This window comes from Misgurnus anguillicaudatus, chromosome 11, assembly GCF_027580225.2.
Source record: "Misgurnus anguillicaudatus chromosome 11, ASM2758022v2, whole genome shotgun sequence".
In the NCBI taxonomy this organism is placed as follows: Eukaryota; Metazoa; Chordata; class Actinopteri; order Cypriniformes; family Cobitidae; genus Misgurnus; species Misgurnus anguillicaudatus.
The window spans coordinates 15,512,383-15,531,405 of NC_073347.2; the positions used below are offsets into that span (position 1 = coordinate 15,512,383).

The 19,023-nt window shown below is 34.6% G+C and overlaps 1 protein-coding gene across 1 annotated transcript; it reads left to right on the forward strand.

Moving 5' to 3' along the window:
* The first annotated feature begins 862 nt into the window (after positions 1-862).
* Positions 863-17,070, forward strand: adss2 (adenylosuccinate synthase 2). The gene is made up of 13 exons (XM_055170253.2): positions 863-1,133; positions 7,058-7,160; positions 9,093-9,161; positions 9,230-9,280; positions 10,861-10,927; positions 11,222-11,329; positions 11,440-11,521; positions 12,048-12,174; positions 13,595-13,749; positions 14,133-14,257; positions 14,351-14,448; positions 14,852-15,001; positions 15,106-17,070. The coding sequence occupies exons 1-13, from the start codon at positions 945-947 to the stop codon at positions 15,156-15,158; spliced, it is 1,377 nt and encodes a 458-aa protein (XP_055026228.2). The 5' UTR covers positions 863-944; the 3' UTR covers positions 15,159-17,070.
* Positions 17,071-19,023: the final 1,953 nt, after the last annotated feature.

The following is a 19,023-nucleotide window of genomic DNA, read 5'->3' on the forward strand; positions in this document are numbered from 1 at the left end:
TTAGCTAAAACCATTAAGATGTGTAAGCATCTTTTATAAACATGCCTTAGAAAAGATGTTACTGGTGTGTATCTTAAGACAAATATTTTAAGATCTGTCAGTGCAAGTTATATCAGCTAAGACACCTCAAACATGTGTTTTAGTCTTGGGCCTTAATTGTCTGTGACACCAGAGGATAATGCTAGATTTGTTTAAATACAGTTTACCTCCAGACTTTAAAACCAATTTGAAAATGTGTTAAGTAAACGTTAGTATTGTGTGTTGCCAATTATCTAAAATTCCGACATCACGTGCTAATGTTTCTTCTGTTCGCCATAACGGGTGTTACAGTTTCTTTACTTGTTCACACAATTAATGTTTCAAAATGCTCGTTTTCAGCTACAGGTGTCGCTGTTTTCTAAGACTTATTACACAAAACTCGATGAAAAAATTGATTTTTATCTATCAAATGCTTTATTGTGTATAAAACGTATTTATTTTGGTGTGTGTGTGTGTATGGGGGGGGGGGTGATCTATATAATAATACAATTTGTCTTTCAATAGTATTTGATTGAGTTTTAAAGTCTATGCAAATCTTTATAGAAATTAACCATCATGTGCTGAGAGAAATAAACCAAATTTGCTAGAGACTGGAATAATCTGTAAATACGTTTACATTAATGAATATAATAAAATTATAATATTAAATTATTTTAATTTAAATTTGACAGTACGTATAGCGCCATATTGTTTGTAACATCTGCAGCATCAGACAGATATTTCCAAAACACAATATATGTAGAATGAGTAGTAAGTACAAAATCAAGCTACTTTGTATGGCGTGGGCGTGTCTAGAGGCCTCAGTACACACTCGATGCTCCGCCCCCAGTGCGTGTCTGCTCAGGTGTGTGTGTGCGTTGGAGGACCATTGCAGAGCTGCGGACGGAGAAGAGGGGTACGCGGTCATGTCAGACAGCGGAAATGTACAGTCGCAGGACGGAGGATCCCTCAGTGAGGACACGACGAGCCGGGTGAAAACCCCAGAAGTGGGCAATAGAGTGACCGTGGTGCTCGGAGCTCAGTGGGGCGATGAAGGAAAAGGAAAGGTGGTGGACTTGCTGGCCCAGAACGCGGATATAGTCTGCAGATGTCAGGTAGTTAATGAGCAATGTATGTTGTCTATAAGGCTGTATGTGCTTCAAAAATTGGCATTTATGTGATGACATCCTCCCTAACTGTTAGTGTTATATTGGATCACTTCACATTAATTGCTCTAATGTCCCTGACAACATTGAATGGGTAACTACGTGCTAGCGGTGTCTTTAGTAGGCTGTTTCGTTTTGAAGCGATGTCTACGTCGTGATAATGTTTATAAAGTGTCGAATCAGAATTTTAGGTTGTATTGAAATATAAATAGCTGATCATTTGGCAGTCAGTTTTGAACCGTGTATAGTGTGTGTGATTTTGTTTTTGCACTTGTTTGCTGGCTAGGGCTTTTGAAAGCGGTTAGCTGCTTTATTATAAAGCGGAAATATACGAACCGCCTACATATACAGCGCCAGTGATTCACTGTTATTAAGTGTGTACGATGATATCCAAGTATCGCGAGAGTGATTCGACAGAACAGCTTTCGAATCGCTCTCGCGGTTCTCTGATGTAATTTATCAGTCTGTCTGCGCAGCATCGTGTTAAATTAGAAAAAGTCTATTATGACCAACGGCGCTGTCTGCGAGTTATAATTGGAGTGCTGAAGTTAGCAGTGTATAATAGTTGTTTACTAATGTCACCTTGACTGTATTTTTGCAGTACTGACTGACTGACTGACTGTAGTTTTGAGCAGTATACGTTGTCAGTAGATTAATAGAAATGCGATGTCAATAGATTACATTCAGTGCACCTTTTAGCCCAGCAATGTCAGGATTATGTAGGGTCTGTTTACAGGTAGCTGTACATGTGTGCATTGCAGAAATCATTAAAAGTTTACCATTCCTGAAGGTGTTTTTATATTACAATTATACATAAACCAGTTGCTGTAATTGTTGTTGTCACTGTGCGGCTGTTTACTACTGTATACACACATACTTCTGTATCTGTTAAAACATGGTTACAACAGTCATGAACAACATGTATCTGGAAATTTTACAGTATATTATAATATGTCAAATATAAAAGAAAGTTGTAGTTCAGTTCTTAAGTATTATTATTTGCTAAAAATCACTAAATCTTTATACGATTATGATTTTTTAACCTTATCTATTTGCATTTATGTATAATGTCTCTATACGAATATAATAAAAAAAAAATTATTGTTTAAACAGATTAAATGTATAGTTTTACCCCTTATTTACCCATCCTCATGTTGTTTTAAACCTTTAACAGTTTCTTTGTTGAATGCAAAAGAAGATCATTTGATAAATGATGATAAATACACAGTTGACGGTACACATTGACTTCCATAGTATTTGTTTCTCCTGCTATAAAAGTCATTTGGTACCGTCAATTGTGTGTTTACCATCATTCATCAAAATATCTTCTTTTATGTTCAGAAAAAAGAATAAAATAAAAACTCAAAGATATTTATAACATCACAAGGGTATCTATCTCTTTAAGACAAATGTGGTAATGCAAAAGAATAAAATAAAAACTCAAAGATATTTATAACATCACAAGGGTATCTATCTCTTTAAGACAAATGTGGTAATGCATAATTGCAACAGAATTGTTTAGGTTGCATGTGCCTTCATATGTCAACATATTTCCCATTGCATGTCATAGAGAAACAGGTGGCTCTGCCTCAGCTACTTACTTGCAGCTTTGCTGTTGCTTAAAATCTGTCAACTGTTGTGTGTATTTCCTGTTTATCAACTTTCTCTATAATGTATATGACTTCTGTAAGACTCTATGCAAATGTAAAGGTTGTTGGTCTTGTTCTTTTATAGATCTATTCATTTTAACTGTCATGTCTAGGCATGTATAGTTCCGTTATACTTTAACCAGTGGTTATGTTTTAAGCTGGAGTGAGTAGTGTAGGCTGCCTTACACCCTGTCACTATGCATGGTATTAATAACAGGTTCACGTTGCAAGTATTCTGTTCTAAGGAGTTTGTATTCTGCCAAGATTGTAACCGTATTCAATTAGGCCATTCAGTGCGCTGTACTACGCAGACTGTGTCATGTGTGTGTTGTAGAAATGGATAAGATGAAAGAAGATAGTGTGGAGCTTTTTATAAAAAGCAATGCACTCAGCAGTTTGATTGGTTTTCCCTATGGGCGGATGTAATGGGAAAAGTTTCTGTTCCATGTCACACCAGTTTAAGACGTCAGAAGCATTTGGATCAAACTCCAGGCTACTAATTTTGATTGTCTTTGCCATTTACTCACCGTCATGTCTTTCCAAACCTGTATGACTTGCTTCTTTTAAAACCCAAGGGGAGAGCATTTAAGGAATAAGTTTTAAAATTACCTGAGACTATGAAATACCTCCATTCAAGCCAAAATGTGGTACTATAAGCACTAGAATGACAAGTCACATGTTGCTTTGGAAGATAAGTTGTCTGGCACAAGCAAATCTTATCTTATGTATATTAAGTTGTGAGTTAATGTGGTCCAATATGTCCCATATTTTTATTAAATTAGTGACCTAAAGGAAGGGCAAAATTTATCATCTTAATTTTTAAATTTCCGGTGTTGTTTTAGACTTTTTAACCCCTATTGTACAGTATCAGTCTTTAAGTCTGTGTTATTTTAATGTAAGGGTGGTGGAGTCTCAGTGTATTTTTAGCCATACATGTCTGGCATTTCTAAGTCCTTTGGTTTACTTGATAATTCTGTCTCTGTGGAAATCTCTTGACTGTAGTGTTTAAGTATTTTAATTGTGAAATGTGCTATTTGTTTATGCGCATGTCCATGTGTGCTGCTTGCTGATATTTGACCTGCTATTTTAAAGCCAAATGTCAATCTATAGAGCGCTTTTTGATACTGATAGATGACGCTAAAAATCGACACAGTGGACCTTTAGATAGTTTTATACAAGTTTATTATTCGCATCAGTGATACACTGACCCCAAAATGTAAATCAAGCAAAGTAATTAATTACAATCATTCACAGTTTGTGAATGTATACATTAATGCACTTTTAAGAGAAGGGCATTTGATTTCAATATACAGACATCCACTGCAAGTGTATTACTGTGGATTTCCTCGTAATTGTTTATTGATCCAGAGCATTTCCTTTTAAACACTAGCCCTTGAGAATGTCCAGAATTTGACACGTGTTTGTTATATGAAGCAATTAAGATTTACAAAAGATAAATCAATCGGATAGTCTCTGTGCTTCTTTCTCAAACACAAACTTAAATGTACACACAAACTTTGTCATATTTCTGAGAAACTAACTAAACAAAGTAAAGACTGAACACCACGAGATCATCACCAAACATGGAAACACTTCATTTCCACTTATGCATTTGGCAGATGTTGTCTAGCTTTTAAGAGTATTGAACACAGGGTGATTGGCCGGTATGCTGTGTCATTGTGGGTGATAAAGTAATAATTCCTGTGTACAGGAGGCCTGTGCCCTTGTTCCTACTCAAGCAAATGCTGGGACAGATCACTCACACTAGCCACTTTTAGACTGCAAGGTTTGGAATATGGGAGGTCATCCAACACACGGATGTAGAGGCAGTCATCGGAGCAAAAGTGACCAACAACAAAATTAAAAACAATCTTCCAGGTTGTTGACTCATTGTGTGACTCAGCTCTTCTGAGATCTGTTGTACATTTAAGGTTGTATCACATACAAAGTCTATTTAAAAGTTACTTTAACATTTCTTCAACATGATTTCACGGAAAGTTGTGTTTTAGTCACAAAAAAGTTGATTAATTTATTTGTGTCCATGGCACGAAATTCAGTTTTTTTGTGCCTTGAGCACGAAGGTCTTTTTTGTGTCATTCGCATGAATTTCTATAAATAGTTTTTTGTGTCCGTGGCACGACTATATTTTTCGTCATTTTATATATTGTTTTCTATTTCCCCCCCCCTATTTTTAAATCATTGTCACTTGGGGTTGGGGTTAGATTTGGGGTTTGGATGTAGTTTATGTATTGGTTTCTACACGTTTTTCTTTTACTTTTAAAACCTAGAGTTGGGTTAGAGTTTGGGTTAGGATGTCTAAAAATGTAACAGAAAGTGATTCTAACCCCAACCCCAATCGAGAATGGTAAGAAAATAGTAAAAAACAATGGATCTCATTCACTAATAATTGCGTACGTTTTTCGTATTTATACGCACTCACGAAAACTTTCCGCCTAATTTACAACACGTGCGTACGCACATGAGTTTGTTCTTATACATTAAAGACGTATTGGATGCTTTAACAAATATGACATTAATTAATATGACAGAGACGTGCATCTGTATCTAAAATAAAACATATAGGCCTACAGGAGATCAAGTGATTGACGTTTGGACTTCTCATTACATTAACATGACGTTTAGGCTACATTAGGCATTAAGCAGATGCTTTCAAACAGAGATTTAAAAAGTGAGGATAGAAAATGTGAAGATTTATCATTACGCCATCTTCTTTATATGTTTAGAAAAAAATAACTAGGCTATAATAATGTATAATATAATGTATAATGATAATATAGATTATGTATAATAATATATAATCAAAAAATATTACAATATAAAATATAATCATGTTAATTTTATATTTTAACATTATAATAAACCATAATAATTATAGCCTAGTATTTGATTATAGCGTATGTGATTATTGCGTACGAGTGGTTTTAGGTTTTCTTGAATTTTTGCGTACATTTAAAAGGAATTTTGTTGAATCACGATTTGTTCGTGAAAACATCCGTGCGCACATCTCACGCACAAATTTGTGCTTGCACATGTTAAGTGAATGAGACCTATGGAGAAAACAATACATAAAATGAAACGAAAAAGAAAGTTGTGCAACGGACACGAAAAACTATTTATAGAAATTCATGCGAATGACACGAAAAAGATATTTGCGCTAAAGGCACGAAAAAAAGCTGAATTTCGTGCCATGGACACAAACACAACTTTCCGTGAGATCAGTTGACATTTTTTGCTTTGGCTGTGAAATTACTTTTTATAAAATGTTAAAAGGTTGGAAACGTTTTAACCTTAAATGCATACGTTTTATTATTTTTCAAGTTCTTACAATAGACCTTATTAATCCGTTAGCACTAGGTTGTTTTTTATGATACGAATCGTAAAAAACAAATATCACCTAGTACTAAAGCTTCTTAACTTACTGGTGGCAAAAATCAATGTGATGGAGGTTTAGCTCAATCTGTGTTTAGACCTCCCAGGCCGAGGCTCTTTCACTTGACACAACCTTGAAATCAGATCCCATAATAATACTAATGTTAGAGGGCCTTCTGCAACACTCCCCGTAGGTATGGGAACATTGTAAATGGATCTAAAAAGGAGAGGCATTCACATACACATACCATCAAATTGGTCAAATGAGACCTATCCAGAAATAGCATTGGTCCTGTTCCTTGCTGAAGTAAAGCTTGATTTATTGAGCTCACTGTGAGAACTGTCTCAGATGTGCTGAACAAGACCATGTTGAAAACAGACGCATGTGAGGACATGGTGACGGTCAGAGGTTGAAGTTTCACATGTCTTCTGTGATTCGATTTACTTGCTCTTTAGTCAACAAAACATCCATCTTTTATGTAATTTTTCTGGAGAATAAATGGACAATGCAGCATTTTGCAATGCATTTTGTCTCGACTAAAAGAGTAGGGATAGGGTTGTTGCCATTTTAAACCCACACCTACAGTAACAACCCAAATCAATAATGTTTACATGCTTGACATTTTTTATGTTTTTCATCTTATAGTTGCAAGTCTATGCATGCCTGTTTTCTTGGTCCAGGGTACTTGTATAATTTTTGTAAAGATAACTGTAGACTGCACAGTGTAGACCTTAATTTGAAGCATAATCCATTCACTGTCAAAATGATTTGTATGATTTCTTTCCAAGGGTTGAAAAGCAAGCAGATAATTTTAGTACTTTGGGTTTCTCTAGGGTGGAAACAATGCAGGCCACACAGTTGTTGTTGATTCAGTTGAATATGACTTCCACCTTCTACCCAGTGGGATTATCAACCCCAAAGTCACAGCATTTATTGGTGAGTACTTGACCAATCTTCTCTCTTCTGTTAGGTTTTATGTGAGACGTAGTAGATTAATATTGGTGGATTGGTCTTCACTTTGGCGATGCCACACCTTACTGATACAGTGTGCACTTATAGTGCCTGGATGCTGGCCAGCCTATTAGACTAATATAGCAGAGTGCAGTTTATTTGTAAAAATTCAATTTTGCTAATGGCCCTAACTGCCTTCTGTCATTTCTATTAATTTATCAGTGATGTATGATACATTATTATGATGCATTTTTAATATTTTACATTTATAGTAATATTCTTTATGATTTAAAACACTGTAGGTGTTAATAAATTACTTTGTGCCATTTGTTGAGATATGGTTATTCCTTTAGTAACAGGGTTGACAGTGTAACCATTTATTTAGCCATTACTACTTTAGGCTTGTTCTTAAGGTCATGACCCTACAGCTGGATCTCCAAACCTGTTCATCTGCAGCACCTGTCCTGCAGATTTCAGTTCCCAGTCAAACACACCTGTACCTGCTAATCAAGTTCTTCAGGGCTACATAAAAATTAGGCCGCATTTACTTTGCCTGTTTGAAGTGACTCAATTTTTTTCTCCTCAAGTGACACAGATCGGATATGACCGACGAACAAGCAATGCTGCGTTCACACCAGCCGCGGTAAAGGGTGTCAAGCGCGAGTGATTTCAATGTGAAGATGTTTTGACGTGCGTCTGGAGGTCTCGCGGCGTGAATGAGGCGTTTAGCGCGGCAGGAACGGTTCCGCCTCATTCGCGCGAATGGCGCGTTGCCGTGGCAAACAGGCGAGTTGAAAATTTTTAACTTTGGCGGAAAAACGCACGGCGTTAACCAATCAGGAGCTTGCTGTAGTAGTGACGTGATTACAGGAAGTGAGCGGAGTCGCAGAAGCCCCTCCATGATGCAGATTTCCGTCTCAATGTCTCGGTGACTAGAATTTCACGCACGGCTTTCACGTGTGAATGAAGCAAGTAAACTCAAAATGTTCAAGTGGCAAACTAGACGCGGTAGACGCGAATTTGACACCTCAAACGTGGCTGGTGTGAACCCACGGTAAGGAGAAAAAAGTGCATAAAGTCTGATATTCTCCGATCGATTTCTGGCTTCATTCATATGTGGAAATAGATCTGATATGAATCGGATACATGCATTCGCATCTGCAATGTAAGGGCAAAATGCAACACTGGCAAATGACGTCAACTCAGGTGGACATCACCGGCTATCACATGACTCTTTTTAGCAGCGCATTAGAGAACGACGGCTCCGCTTAATGTAGTAATGTTTACATTTTTTTTGTTACAGAAATAAAGCTCTATAATCTTATAGAATTATTTTGTATGTGTCCATTGCATGTCGCAACGTTTTACTTCCTCTGAGGATTAAGCTGTTTGGGGTCAGTATGTCTACCTTGAATTGTTTGCCAAGTGTTTAGTGTAAATGCAGATATCGGATATGAGTCGCTTTTGAAATATTATTTAAGTGGTGGTTAAAAAAACACGTTTGCAGGCAACAAATCAGAATTTGGCATCAAGATTTGCAGTGTAAATCCAGCCTTACAGGCATGTGTGTTGGAGTAGGGTTGAAACTAATGCAGGATAGATGCCCTCCTGGAACAACGTTGGAGACCTATGCCCTACATAGTGTTTATTTATAAAAAACGAATGCTGATATTTCTACATGTATTGAGTTTTTAGCTCGATTAATGGTAAAGGTTGAATATTTAGCCTAATTGAGTTGATCTAAATTCAGTAAATATTGGATAAAATTATAAACAATATTAAATAGTTTTAAACACACAGGGTATTTAAATCTTTTTTTACTATTCTGGTCATTTCCAACACTACCGTTACTGCTTGACATCTTGATGTGGAATTTTAATTAGGTGATGATGAGTAACAATTTCTCGTTTGATGCAGGCAATGGTGTAGTCATTCATTTGCCAGGCCTGTTTGATGAGGCGGAGAAGAATATGCGTAAAGGAAAAGGTTTGTGCCCTTGGGCTGTATGTAGAAATTGAGGATTGGCATGAGTCTAACAGTTTGTTTACTCACAGGTCTGGAAGGCTGGGAGACGAGGCTGATCATCTCTGACCGTGCACACATTGGTAGGTTGAAAGGAATATAAACACAATCCTGTTTTTGATTTAACATCTGCTCTTCATTTCCCAGAATTCCATTCAAAACAAGTTACAAAACAATGCAGCAATGCATCATAAAACTTGAATATGCAATAAAACATAAAATTGCATCATTTACTTTGACTATTTGGTTTCATATTTAAAAAAAAAAAGTATGCTTATATGGATAGTTAGTTCACTCAAAAATTAAAAAATTGGATAACACTTTACTTGAAGGGGTGTTTATAAGACATGACACCTTCATAATAATGACATGACAACTGTCATTGAGTGTCATTTGTTTAATTGTGTCATTTTTGTTGCAAAGATGACATTGTTTGAGATGTCTTTGTTATGAGAACTTGACATAAAAAAATACATCATAACTTGTCATAAATCTGTCATAAACATGACATCGCAGAATAATTATTAAACTTAAGAAACTACCTAGCTTTATGGGTTAACATTACATTAAACTGTCATATAAATGTCATTAAGTGTTAATACTCTGTCAAATTATTTAAAATACCTTAACAAAATGCAATAGATATGTCAAAATATTATACTTAACTTTATGTATGTGCACAATACATAAACCTCCTCACACAAAGGGTTCTGAAATGTTCTGACATAGAAGAAAAAACTAAACAAACATTTAATTAATTCATTTAATGTAATAAACTGTTGTTCCAGCGATATGGACCCAACACTGCATGACTTAACCCATTATTGTACGGCTTTCATTTAATTTTAGATGAATCTGTCTCCAAATGCAATAAAATACAATTTTATAAATTTTATTATTATTATTATTATTATTAATGGATGATTTATTTTATTTCTTAATCACATGGAGGAAACTTTAAAAAACATAATGAACTGAAGAATATTCATGACGCAGTTATAAAACTATTTGACAGAGTATTTACACTTAATGACATTTAAATGACAAATTATATTTGTACCACTGTAGTTGAGGTCAAGAAAAATATTCATGACGCTGTTATAAAGCTATATGACAGAGTATTAACACTTAACAATAATTTAATGACAAATTCAATTTGTATCACTGGTAAAAAAGTGGTCAGTTATGTAGTCTTGGTAATGTCAAGTTGTCATAACAAAGACGTCATCTCATACAATGTCATCTTTGCATTAAACATGAGATAATTGAACGAATGACACTTAATGACAGTTGTCATAAACATGCATAAAATCTCCTTCATGTTCATGACACGTCACAATGTCATGTCATGTCTTATGAACACCCCTTTAAGTAAATTGTTACCAAAAAGTTGTCATTAGGGTTAGAAATCTCTTTAAAACATCCATTTAATTCAAGGTCCTGTTGTATTTTAATAGTAATGTTAACTTTGCCATTAGTCTGTTGTTGTAATTGTAGATTCTCAGCAGGGGCAACAATAATAAATGGATACTGCGATTAATTGTAGGTTAAACAAATACTGTTATGGTAACCTATTATATCTTATCATGTTTCAAGCGCAGTAAGTACAGTGAGCACAGTAGTACTCTGTCTCAGTGTAATGTATACACTCCTCTTTTTCTAGTGTTTGATTTCCATCAAGCTGTGGATGGAGTCCAAGAACAGGAGAGACAAAAGCAAGCTGGCAAAAAGTAAAACCCTGCTTTATGCACATGCATAATCGCACCATCAACATGTTGTTTATTGTTATATCTGTACTGTAGCTTTCTTTGTTTTAGTAACAGTTTTAAAATAGACACAATAGATATTCTACCATGAGAGAGGTTTCTAGTCTTCATTTCTGTTTCGTATGTTTTAAAAAATTGCTTTCGATTCTCTTCTAGCCCACAGCATATCCTTTTATCTTTTATCAGATAATATCTAAGCAAGTTTTTGAACATCACTTAGGTCACGAAACTCACGTTTGCCTCTGCATTTCCACCCAGTTTAGGTACAACAAAGAAGGGCATTGGGCCTGTATACTCTGCAAAAGCTGCTCGCAGTGGCCTGAGGATATGTGACCTTCTGGCTGATTTCCAAGAGTTTTCAGAGAGGTGACAGTGTGTTCGACTGTTAATCCAATCATTATTCTCATTATTAAACAATCTCTGTATAAATACACATGGCACATACCAGACACCCATGCAAGTGGCCCTTCTTACAGATTTAAAATCTTGGCCGCCCAGTATACGTCGATGTACCCTTCTCTTGAGATTGATGTGGATGGAGAGCTTGAGAAACTCAAGGTAAAATGCAGTTAGATACGGCTACACTACTTTACAGACCAAGAACTTTGGTGATGGTTAGGTTAAAAAGTTCACAAAGCTCTCTGCAAGCATGTGAAAAAATAGGTCATTGAAATTTGGCTCCCATTGTGATGTCAGAAGGGGATAATACTGCCGCTTAATCTGCACTATCCAACCATGCCACTGCCATTTAGTGCAGAGATCAGCTCATTTGCATTTTAAAGGACACACCCAAAAATGGCACATTTTTGCTCACACCTACAAAGTGGCAATTTTAACATGATCTATATGACATTTTAAGCTAAAACTTCACTTACGTACTCTGGGGACACCAAAGATTTATTTGACATATTAAAAAAAGTCTTGTGCAATGTCCCCTTAAAAGTTAGATCTTATACGGGGAGAATTATGTAATAAGTTAGCATTAAATATTTTCTTTTATATACTGTATATTACAAACATTGTAACAGTACAAAAAAAGTTACTATTTTTTAAAAAGACTGAACGTGGCTTGTATTCCTTTCAGTCATATGTCGATAGGATAAAGCCCATGGTGAGAGATGGGGTCTACTTCATGTATGAGGCACTTCATGGACCTTCCAAAAAAATTCTGGTAGAGGGTGCCAATGCTGCCCTGCTGGACATCGACTTTGGTGAGTAATGTACAGTAGACGCCCATATAGATAGCACAATCTATTTCCTGAGCAAGTGTAATGTAAGATTACACTATTTGTGGTAACCAGCTGGTGCCCATTTTTAAACTTCCCGGGAATGTCTTTCTATATCAGTATACTTCTGGGAGTTGTCGGCTCGTAGATGTGAATGATACACTTGCAGTCTGCCATGTGACTGCGTGAGTGTGCTTGTTTTGTTTATTTATTTTAATTCGGTTTTATTCACGGGGTCACCTCTGTTATTTAAATAAATAATTAGGGCTGTTACGATTATGAAACTTGGCTGATGGGTAATTGTCTAATAAATTGTGATAATTATAACGATTAATTGCCTGTTTTAGGACTTGTGACGATTGTCTGTTTTATTGCTTTGACATTTAATTCTCATAATTTTTGTTTGTTTGTTCATGAAATAATTTTCACACATTGTTGTGATTATTTAAATAAAATCTTTTGCAAGGTTTACCTGGCAGAGGCAGTAAATATAAATACATATAACACATATTTAAAAGTAATTATTTAATGAATATATCTTTCAAAAACTGAAAATTCTTTATAAGAAATAAACACAATAAAATAACTGAAAAAATTGAATTAGTATTGGACAACATGTCCTTATAGATCCTTAAGAATAGCATCCTTCACTTCCCTAAATTTTGAATTGCTGTTTTGTATGTTTTACCTGGCAGTTCATACTACTTAGCAAGGTTTTGCAGCATTTCTTTAAATGCTGTTTTCTCACTGTATTAAATGGAAATTTAATAATTGTGACAGCCCTATAAATAATAATAACTAAACAATTTTTTTATTGTTCATAAAATCTGCCATAAACATAACATATTATGTAACATCAGTATTATTCAGTGTGTTTTTTCTTAAAGTAGATTTAGGTGTGATACAGAGGCCTATTGTACTGTACTTATAAAAATGTATTACACTTTAATTATTAAAATGAGTCGCGACATTTCAAGGTTACCGCTTAAAACTAATAACACAGTAACGTGGATGCTGCAAAGCATTTTGACAGGTACAGTTTAATATTACACAAAATGAAATATAAATGTCTTTTAACACATTAAGACATTAATGTTAAGACATTATATTTACAAACCAAATAGTTAACATGTTTTCCTCATGGACAGTCTATATTTGAATATTTCAAATATTAATATATATTCATTAAATATTATATAAATCAAATATTTAATGCTCATTGCCTTACTTATGAGGTAAAATCCATAATATGTGGTAAAATGCACAGGCAGCAGGTTGTTATTGCAGAAATAAGCCCAGACAGTGTGATCAGGCTCCGACGTGAAGCAGATGTTATTATATTATCGCTGTATTATCTAAAGCATCACTACAGACACACAGACCTTACGTGATGTTCTTGTTCTAGGGACATACCCTTTCGTGACCTCATCAAACTGTACAGTTGGAGGGGTGTGTACGGGTCTGGGCATGCCACCCCAGAATGTTGGCGAGGTCTATGGAGTTGTCAAGGCCTATACCACTAGAGTCGGGATTGGCGCTTTCCCTACAGAACAGAACAACGTAAGAAGCTGATTGCTTAACCTCATGTTTTATTTTCACACGGTGTTTGGATACTACTTAATAAGGAATGGTTCATATTCTAATGCATAAATAAATGAATACAGTAATATCCAGTATTTGTAATATTTTATATCTTGGTCCTTATGAGTTTGCATTGCAGCGACATCATATGTGTTATTGTGTTTATATAGTTAACGCTTCCAACACAGATTTTTTTGGTTTTAAAATGGCTCCATCTGGTGGAAAGAAGGTTTATTGTGCAAAAGCACTCTAACCATTGTGTCATCATATCAGCACCGTAGCTCATGCTAAGCACCTTTTTGGGATTGTTAAATTGCATCACACCAGACATTGAAGTAGTTATATTCTACCTGTGTGTTAAGGATATTGGAGAGCTCTTGCAGACAAGAGGCAAGGAAGTGGGCGTGACCACAGGTCGCAAAAGGAGATGTGGTTGGCTGGATCTGGTGCTTATCAAATATGCCCACATGATTAATGGCTTTACAGCGTGAGAATTCAACTAAACCTCCCATTTGTTGTGTAACATTGACATCTGTATTTATTCTTACATTCTTCTTCTCTTGTTTCTGTATGTCTTTAGTTTAGCTCTCACCAAACTAGACATCTTGGATGTGCTACCTGAGATCAAAGTTGGTGTGGCATATAAAGTCAACGGTGAAGCCATCCCACATTTCCCAGGTAAGGAGCTCAATTGTGACCCTGTCTATGAAATTCAGGGCGAAAGTCTCATGATGTCATTATAAGGGGCATCAAAGTTAATCTTTGACATGATATAAAGATATCAAAGTTATATGTGGTTTATATTAGAAACAGTAAATTACTTCAGCTGGGTTTTCACCGACGTGGTCACATTTAAGCCTATTTACACAACAAGGTATGAGTGGCTGTGCCTTATTGTGAATATTGTCATGGTTAAAGGCTTAAAACGCCACATAACAACAGCACGTAATTGTGAATTGCCATCATTCGGTTGTAAAATATCATCCTGACATATAGAAAGAGTAACAAAATGTGGAATCTGATATTTATAACTTTAGCTGTAAATGTAGTGTAGCTGAACATCATCATACGTGTTTCACAGCAAACCAAGAGGTTTTGCAAAAGGTTGATGTCCAGTATGAGACTTTACCCGGCTGGAATACCGACACATCCGCTGCCAGGACCTTTGAAGAGCTTCCCGAAAACGCAAGGAAATATGTTCTTTACATTGAAGAACACCTTGACGTGCCTGGTATGGCTTTTCACTTTAAGTCTGAGAGCTTAATGTTGATGTGATCACATCTTTATATTTAGCAGTTTCAATGATCCTAATGATCTTTCCAATCTTTGCTTTAGTAAAATGGATTGGTGTCGGGAAGTCCAGAGAATCAATGATCCAGCTATTTTAAGATGCTGCCCGATCTGCATGTAGCACCGGCTGCTCCCTCTGGGTGGTGCCATTGGGACCTTACAGGGTCAGTGTCAGGGACAGAAAGCCGAATTACACGTCTCCTTTTCCACCTCGCTACAGTGTTATGAAAGTTGGACACTCATTCTGTGTGCTTCAGTTATCATCTCACTGCCTTATAGCGTTCGCCACTTACATTGGCTTGGGTACATTGAGCTGTTCTTCATGTATTCCTGTGCTTGACATTTGGTATGTAGAGCTCTGTTAAACTTAGTATAACCTATTTGAGTTCTTAAGCTGTATATGTGCTACTATTTTAAACAGTCAGACATCAGCAGTGATGTATATTCTTCTTGTTAAACTTTGTTAGATATCAGTTTGGGTTCACACAGGTTATATATATTTTTTTGTTCTTTCTTTCTTTTATTCATACCAGAATCAACAGGTTATGCAATGTGTGCTACCGTGCGACACTTTATCCTTGTTTTAAATGGACTGTATGATTGATTTGTTCATGTATAAAAAAGTACAGTTTTTAAAAGACATTTTGAGTATTTCTTCGCCAGATGCATAAAAATTATTAAAGATTTTAGGATTTTAAATGAGAAATGTGAACAAAACAGCTTTAAAATATAACAAAAGTGTTTTCTATTTCTCAAAAAAAGTTATTTTTATTGAATATATATATAATGTACTGAAAATAGTATCGCTCATACACCTTTTCAGTACAGTTCAAGATGTTTCCATAGTTTAAACATAAATGTAAATGAATGTAAGTGCGCAGTCCCCTAGTTATGTATATCTGTACAATATTTCATGCAGCAGGCATTTTAAATTCACTTTAACTGCTTGAGGATTTAATGGGATGTTTGCTTTTCAGTATAGCTTAGATGGATACAAACATGGAAGGTCATTATAGGAAATATGGCACACTGTTTAGCCAGTGGAAAGCTCTGATCATTGATGGGTGCAGAGCAATAATAGTTGCACCTGCTGTGCATTTACAGAACCTTTACATTTTAGAGATGACCTAAGCACTTAAATATAAGAATCACTATAGGTTGTCTATAAGAAAACATGTTTTACTGTTGTGAAACCACATAAAGTCATTTTTTCAAGCTATATCCTCAGATTTGCTACTGAATTCTGATTTTAGGGGTGTTTTGTTCTTATTTCCGCACTTTCCAATAAATAAGTTGTATAGGAAAAACGTGCCTTGTTAATACAGATCAAAAATGAAACTTGAAATCTTAATCCTTTATCTTTTCTGACTGACAAATCTCAATATTTGATTTTTAAAGGGCATTGGTGCAATTGCTACAGTATTTGCATGTTTATCCCTATAGAGATAGCGCATTTAAAAATGCTGTACTATAAAGAGCTTTTGTAAATGACCCAGAATGATAACTGTTTTAACCGGCAGAACATGCTCATTTTTTATTATAATGCTCTGATGCTTCACATTTTCTGTTTTATCCGTCGTAGCTACTGAAGAGATGATGTAACTCGTTTGTGTATTTAGCAACATCTTTTTAAAACTCCATTATTTTAGTATTATCACAACACTTCCACTGAATGTAATAAATCTAGTCTGTTTTAGCGTAGTAGAATAGTCAAATTACATTTTTTTTGCCACATATTGGGTGTGCTTGCACAAAAATATTTCTGTTCTGGTTTCTGTTCTTTAAAGTCTGTACTGTATTGCTGCTGGTTGAGTTTTCATGTATGTATATACAGAATACAAGCCATATTCCCTGATCTTATTGTTACTGTACAGTGGTGTTTACGGGATCTTGATGTATGGGAATTTATGAAAGGATGTCACTCACTTTGGAATTGTAAAGAGGAATGTTAAATGTATGTCCGACACTTGTCATTACTGTCCAATAAATAAAATAATATAATGAGAAGCATTCTCATCTCACTTTTTTGTAACATACGCTATTTCCATGATGTCAGTATATAACAAAGCAGAATATATAATAATGTTTTATCCTCATATAATATAATAATATATCATGCCTCGCTTATATAACAGGGGTTTTCAAACTGGGGTCCGGGGAGAAAATTAGAAGAAAAAAATTTAATCTGCCAAATTGCTAATTACTTTATAATAGCAAAATTACTATTCATCTAACAGAGTTTAAATGTTTTTATACAAAAATCTATAAATGGATATATATTTAAGGATGGGGATCCCTCACATAAGGGTAATCATATTTGGGTGTCCTTACCATTATAAAGTTTGAAAACCCCTGGTTTATAACATTGTTAGGAATGTGCTCTTGAATAACCTGCCAGCAGGGGGAGACATTTGCCTTGTAATAACGTTGAATGATACCGATTCGCAATAAGACTTCCAAATCAGAGATTTGACTTTTTGTTGCCAGTCACAAAAAAATCAAATGTGTCAATCAAAAGTGCGTCATAACAATGAAAATGGATATTTAATTTCGCTGGATAACTCTTAAACAGATCGATATGTTTGTGTGATGTTACATAATTACTGTCAGTGAACAAACACTAACATATCTAATTTATTTATTATTAATTATTATTATTTTTATTATTATTATTTTGATGGGGTTAAGCATTAATTTGTGAAGGAAATCCTAATCATGAGCTATCTAAAAAAAATAAATTGGACGAACCTGATTGATCACATGAAGACTGTATTGATTCATAATGTAGTTCAGTGTGTTTTAATCATTACATTTAATCGGGAACAAGTGAATAAAACACAACAATGAAAACATTGAACAGGACAGATTACATTTTATAAAGAAAATAGAAATTAATTTAATATTTCATCCATGTTGGTAGTGTTCAAATGTTCAAACTACTTCAAATGTTTTGGTTATGTACAAATGAAAAGAGAATGCAATTTGAATGTTTAAGTATCTTAATCTATAAGAGCCATATTACAGAAGAAATGTTTTGCTTTTACATCCAGGATCTATATGTTAGAGTTAAGTGTGTTGTCTTGTTTGGCTGATAAAAGTGTCTGGATATAAATGTACACATATGTGCGATGAAGTAGGAGGTGATGACTATGGTGAGAATAATCAGATCTCTGCTTCTCTTCATCATACTGTAAACTCTAGAGATTACAGAAGTCATCGCCTCCTTCATTCGTCATAAAACACATTTCTATACCTTGATGTGAAAATGTTATTAATGTCCTGATTTATTAACCATAATAACATTTTAGATTTTTGTTGAACTGATTTTGTTATATTATGCTATTAATAATATTGCTTATATTATTTGGTATTTACATAGAATGCACTTATGCATCTTCAATAAAATGTATTTATACATTTTACATGTAACTTAATTTATACATATGACCAAACAAATAATGTTTTAGACCATTTATGGTTCTACGCTTTAAGGTTCCATAAAAAAATGTACATCCACAGAAACTTTCTGTTGCACAAAAGGTTCACTGAGAAAAACAAACTTTTTGGTGTAGTAATATGAACATGAATATATAAAGTAAAATGATAATAAATACACACTTAATTCATGTACAAATTTAACTGTGTGGGAATAGTAAGTCGTATTAGATATTTTCTTGTATTATTTAACTGTTTTATAGTCACTGCACATATAGTCCTAAAATAATTAAATACATTTTAATCAAAAACTTTAGCAGATTCAAGTAAAAAAATCTTAGTTCATTTAACTTAAGAATATTAAATCCATTAACCTAAAAAATTCAAGTAAAATTAACTTTATTAAATTAAATTTATTTGCACATGTTGTAAGGAATACCCACAATCCTTTGCGCCTGAATATTTTTACTTTTTTATGCTTTATCACAGAATTGAAGAAGAACTGATAAGAACTTTAACTACTTCAAT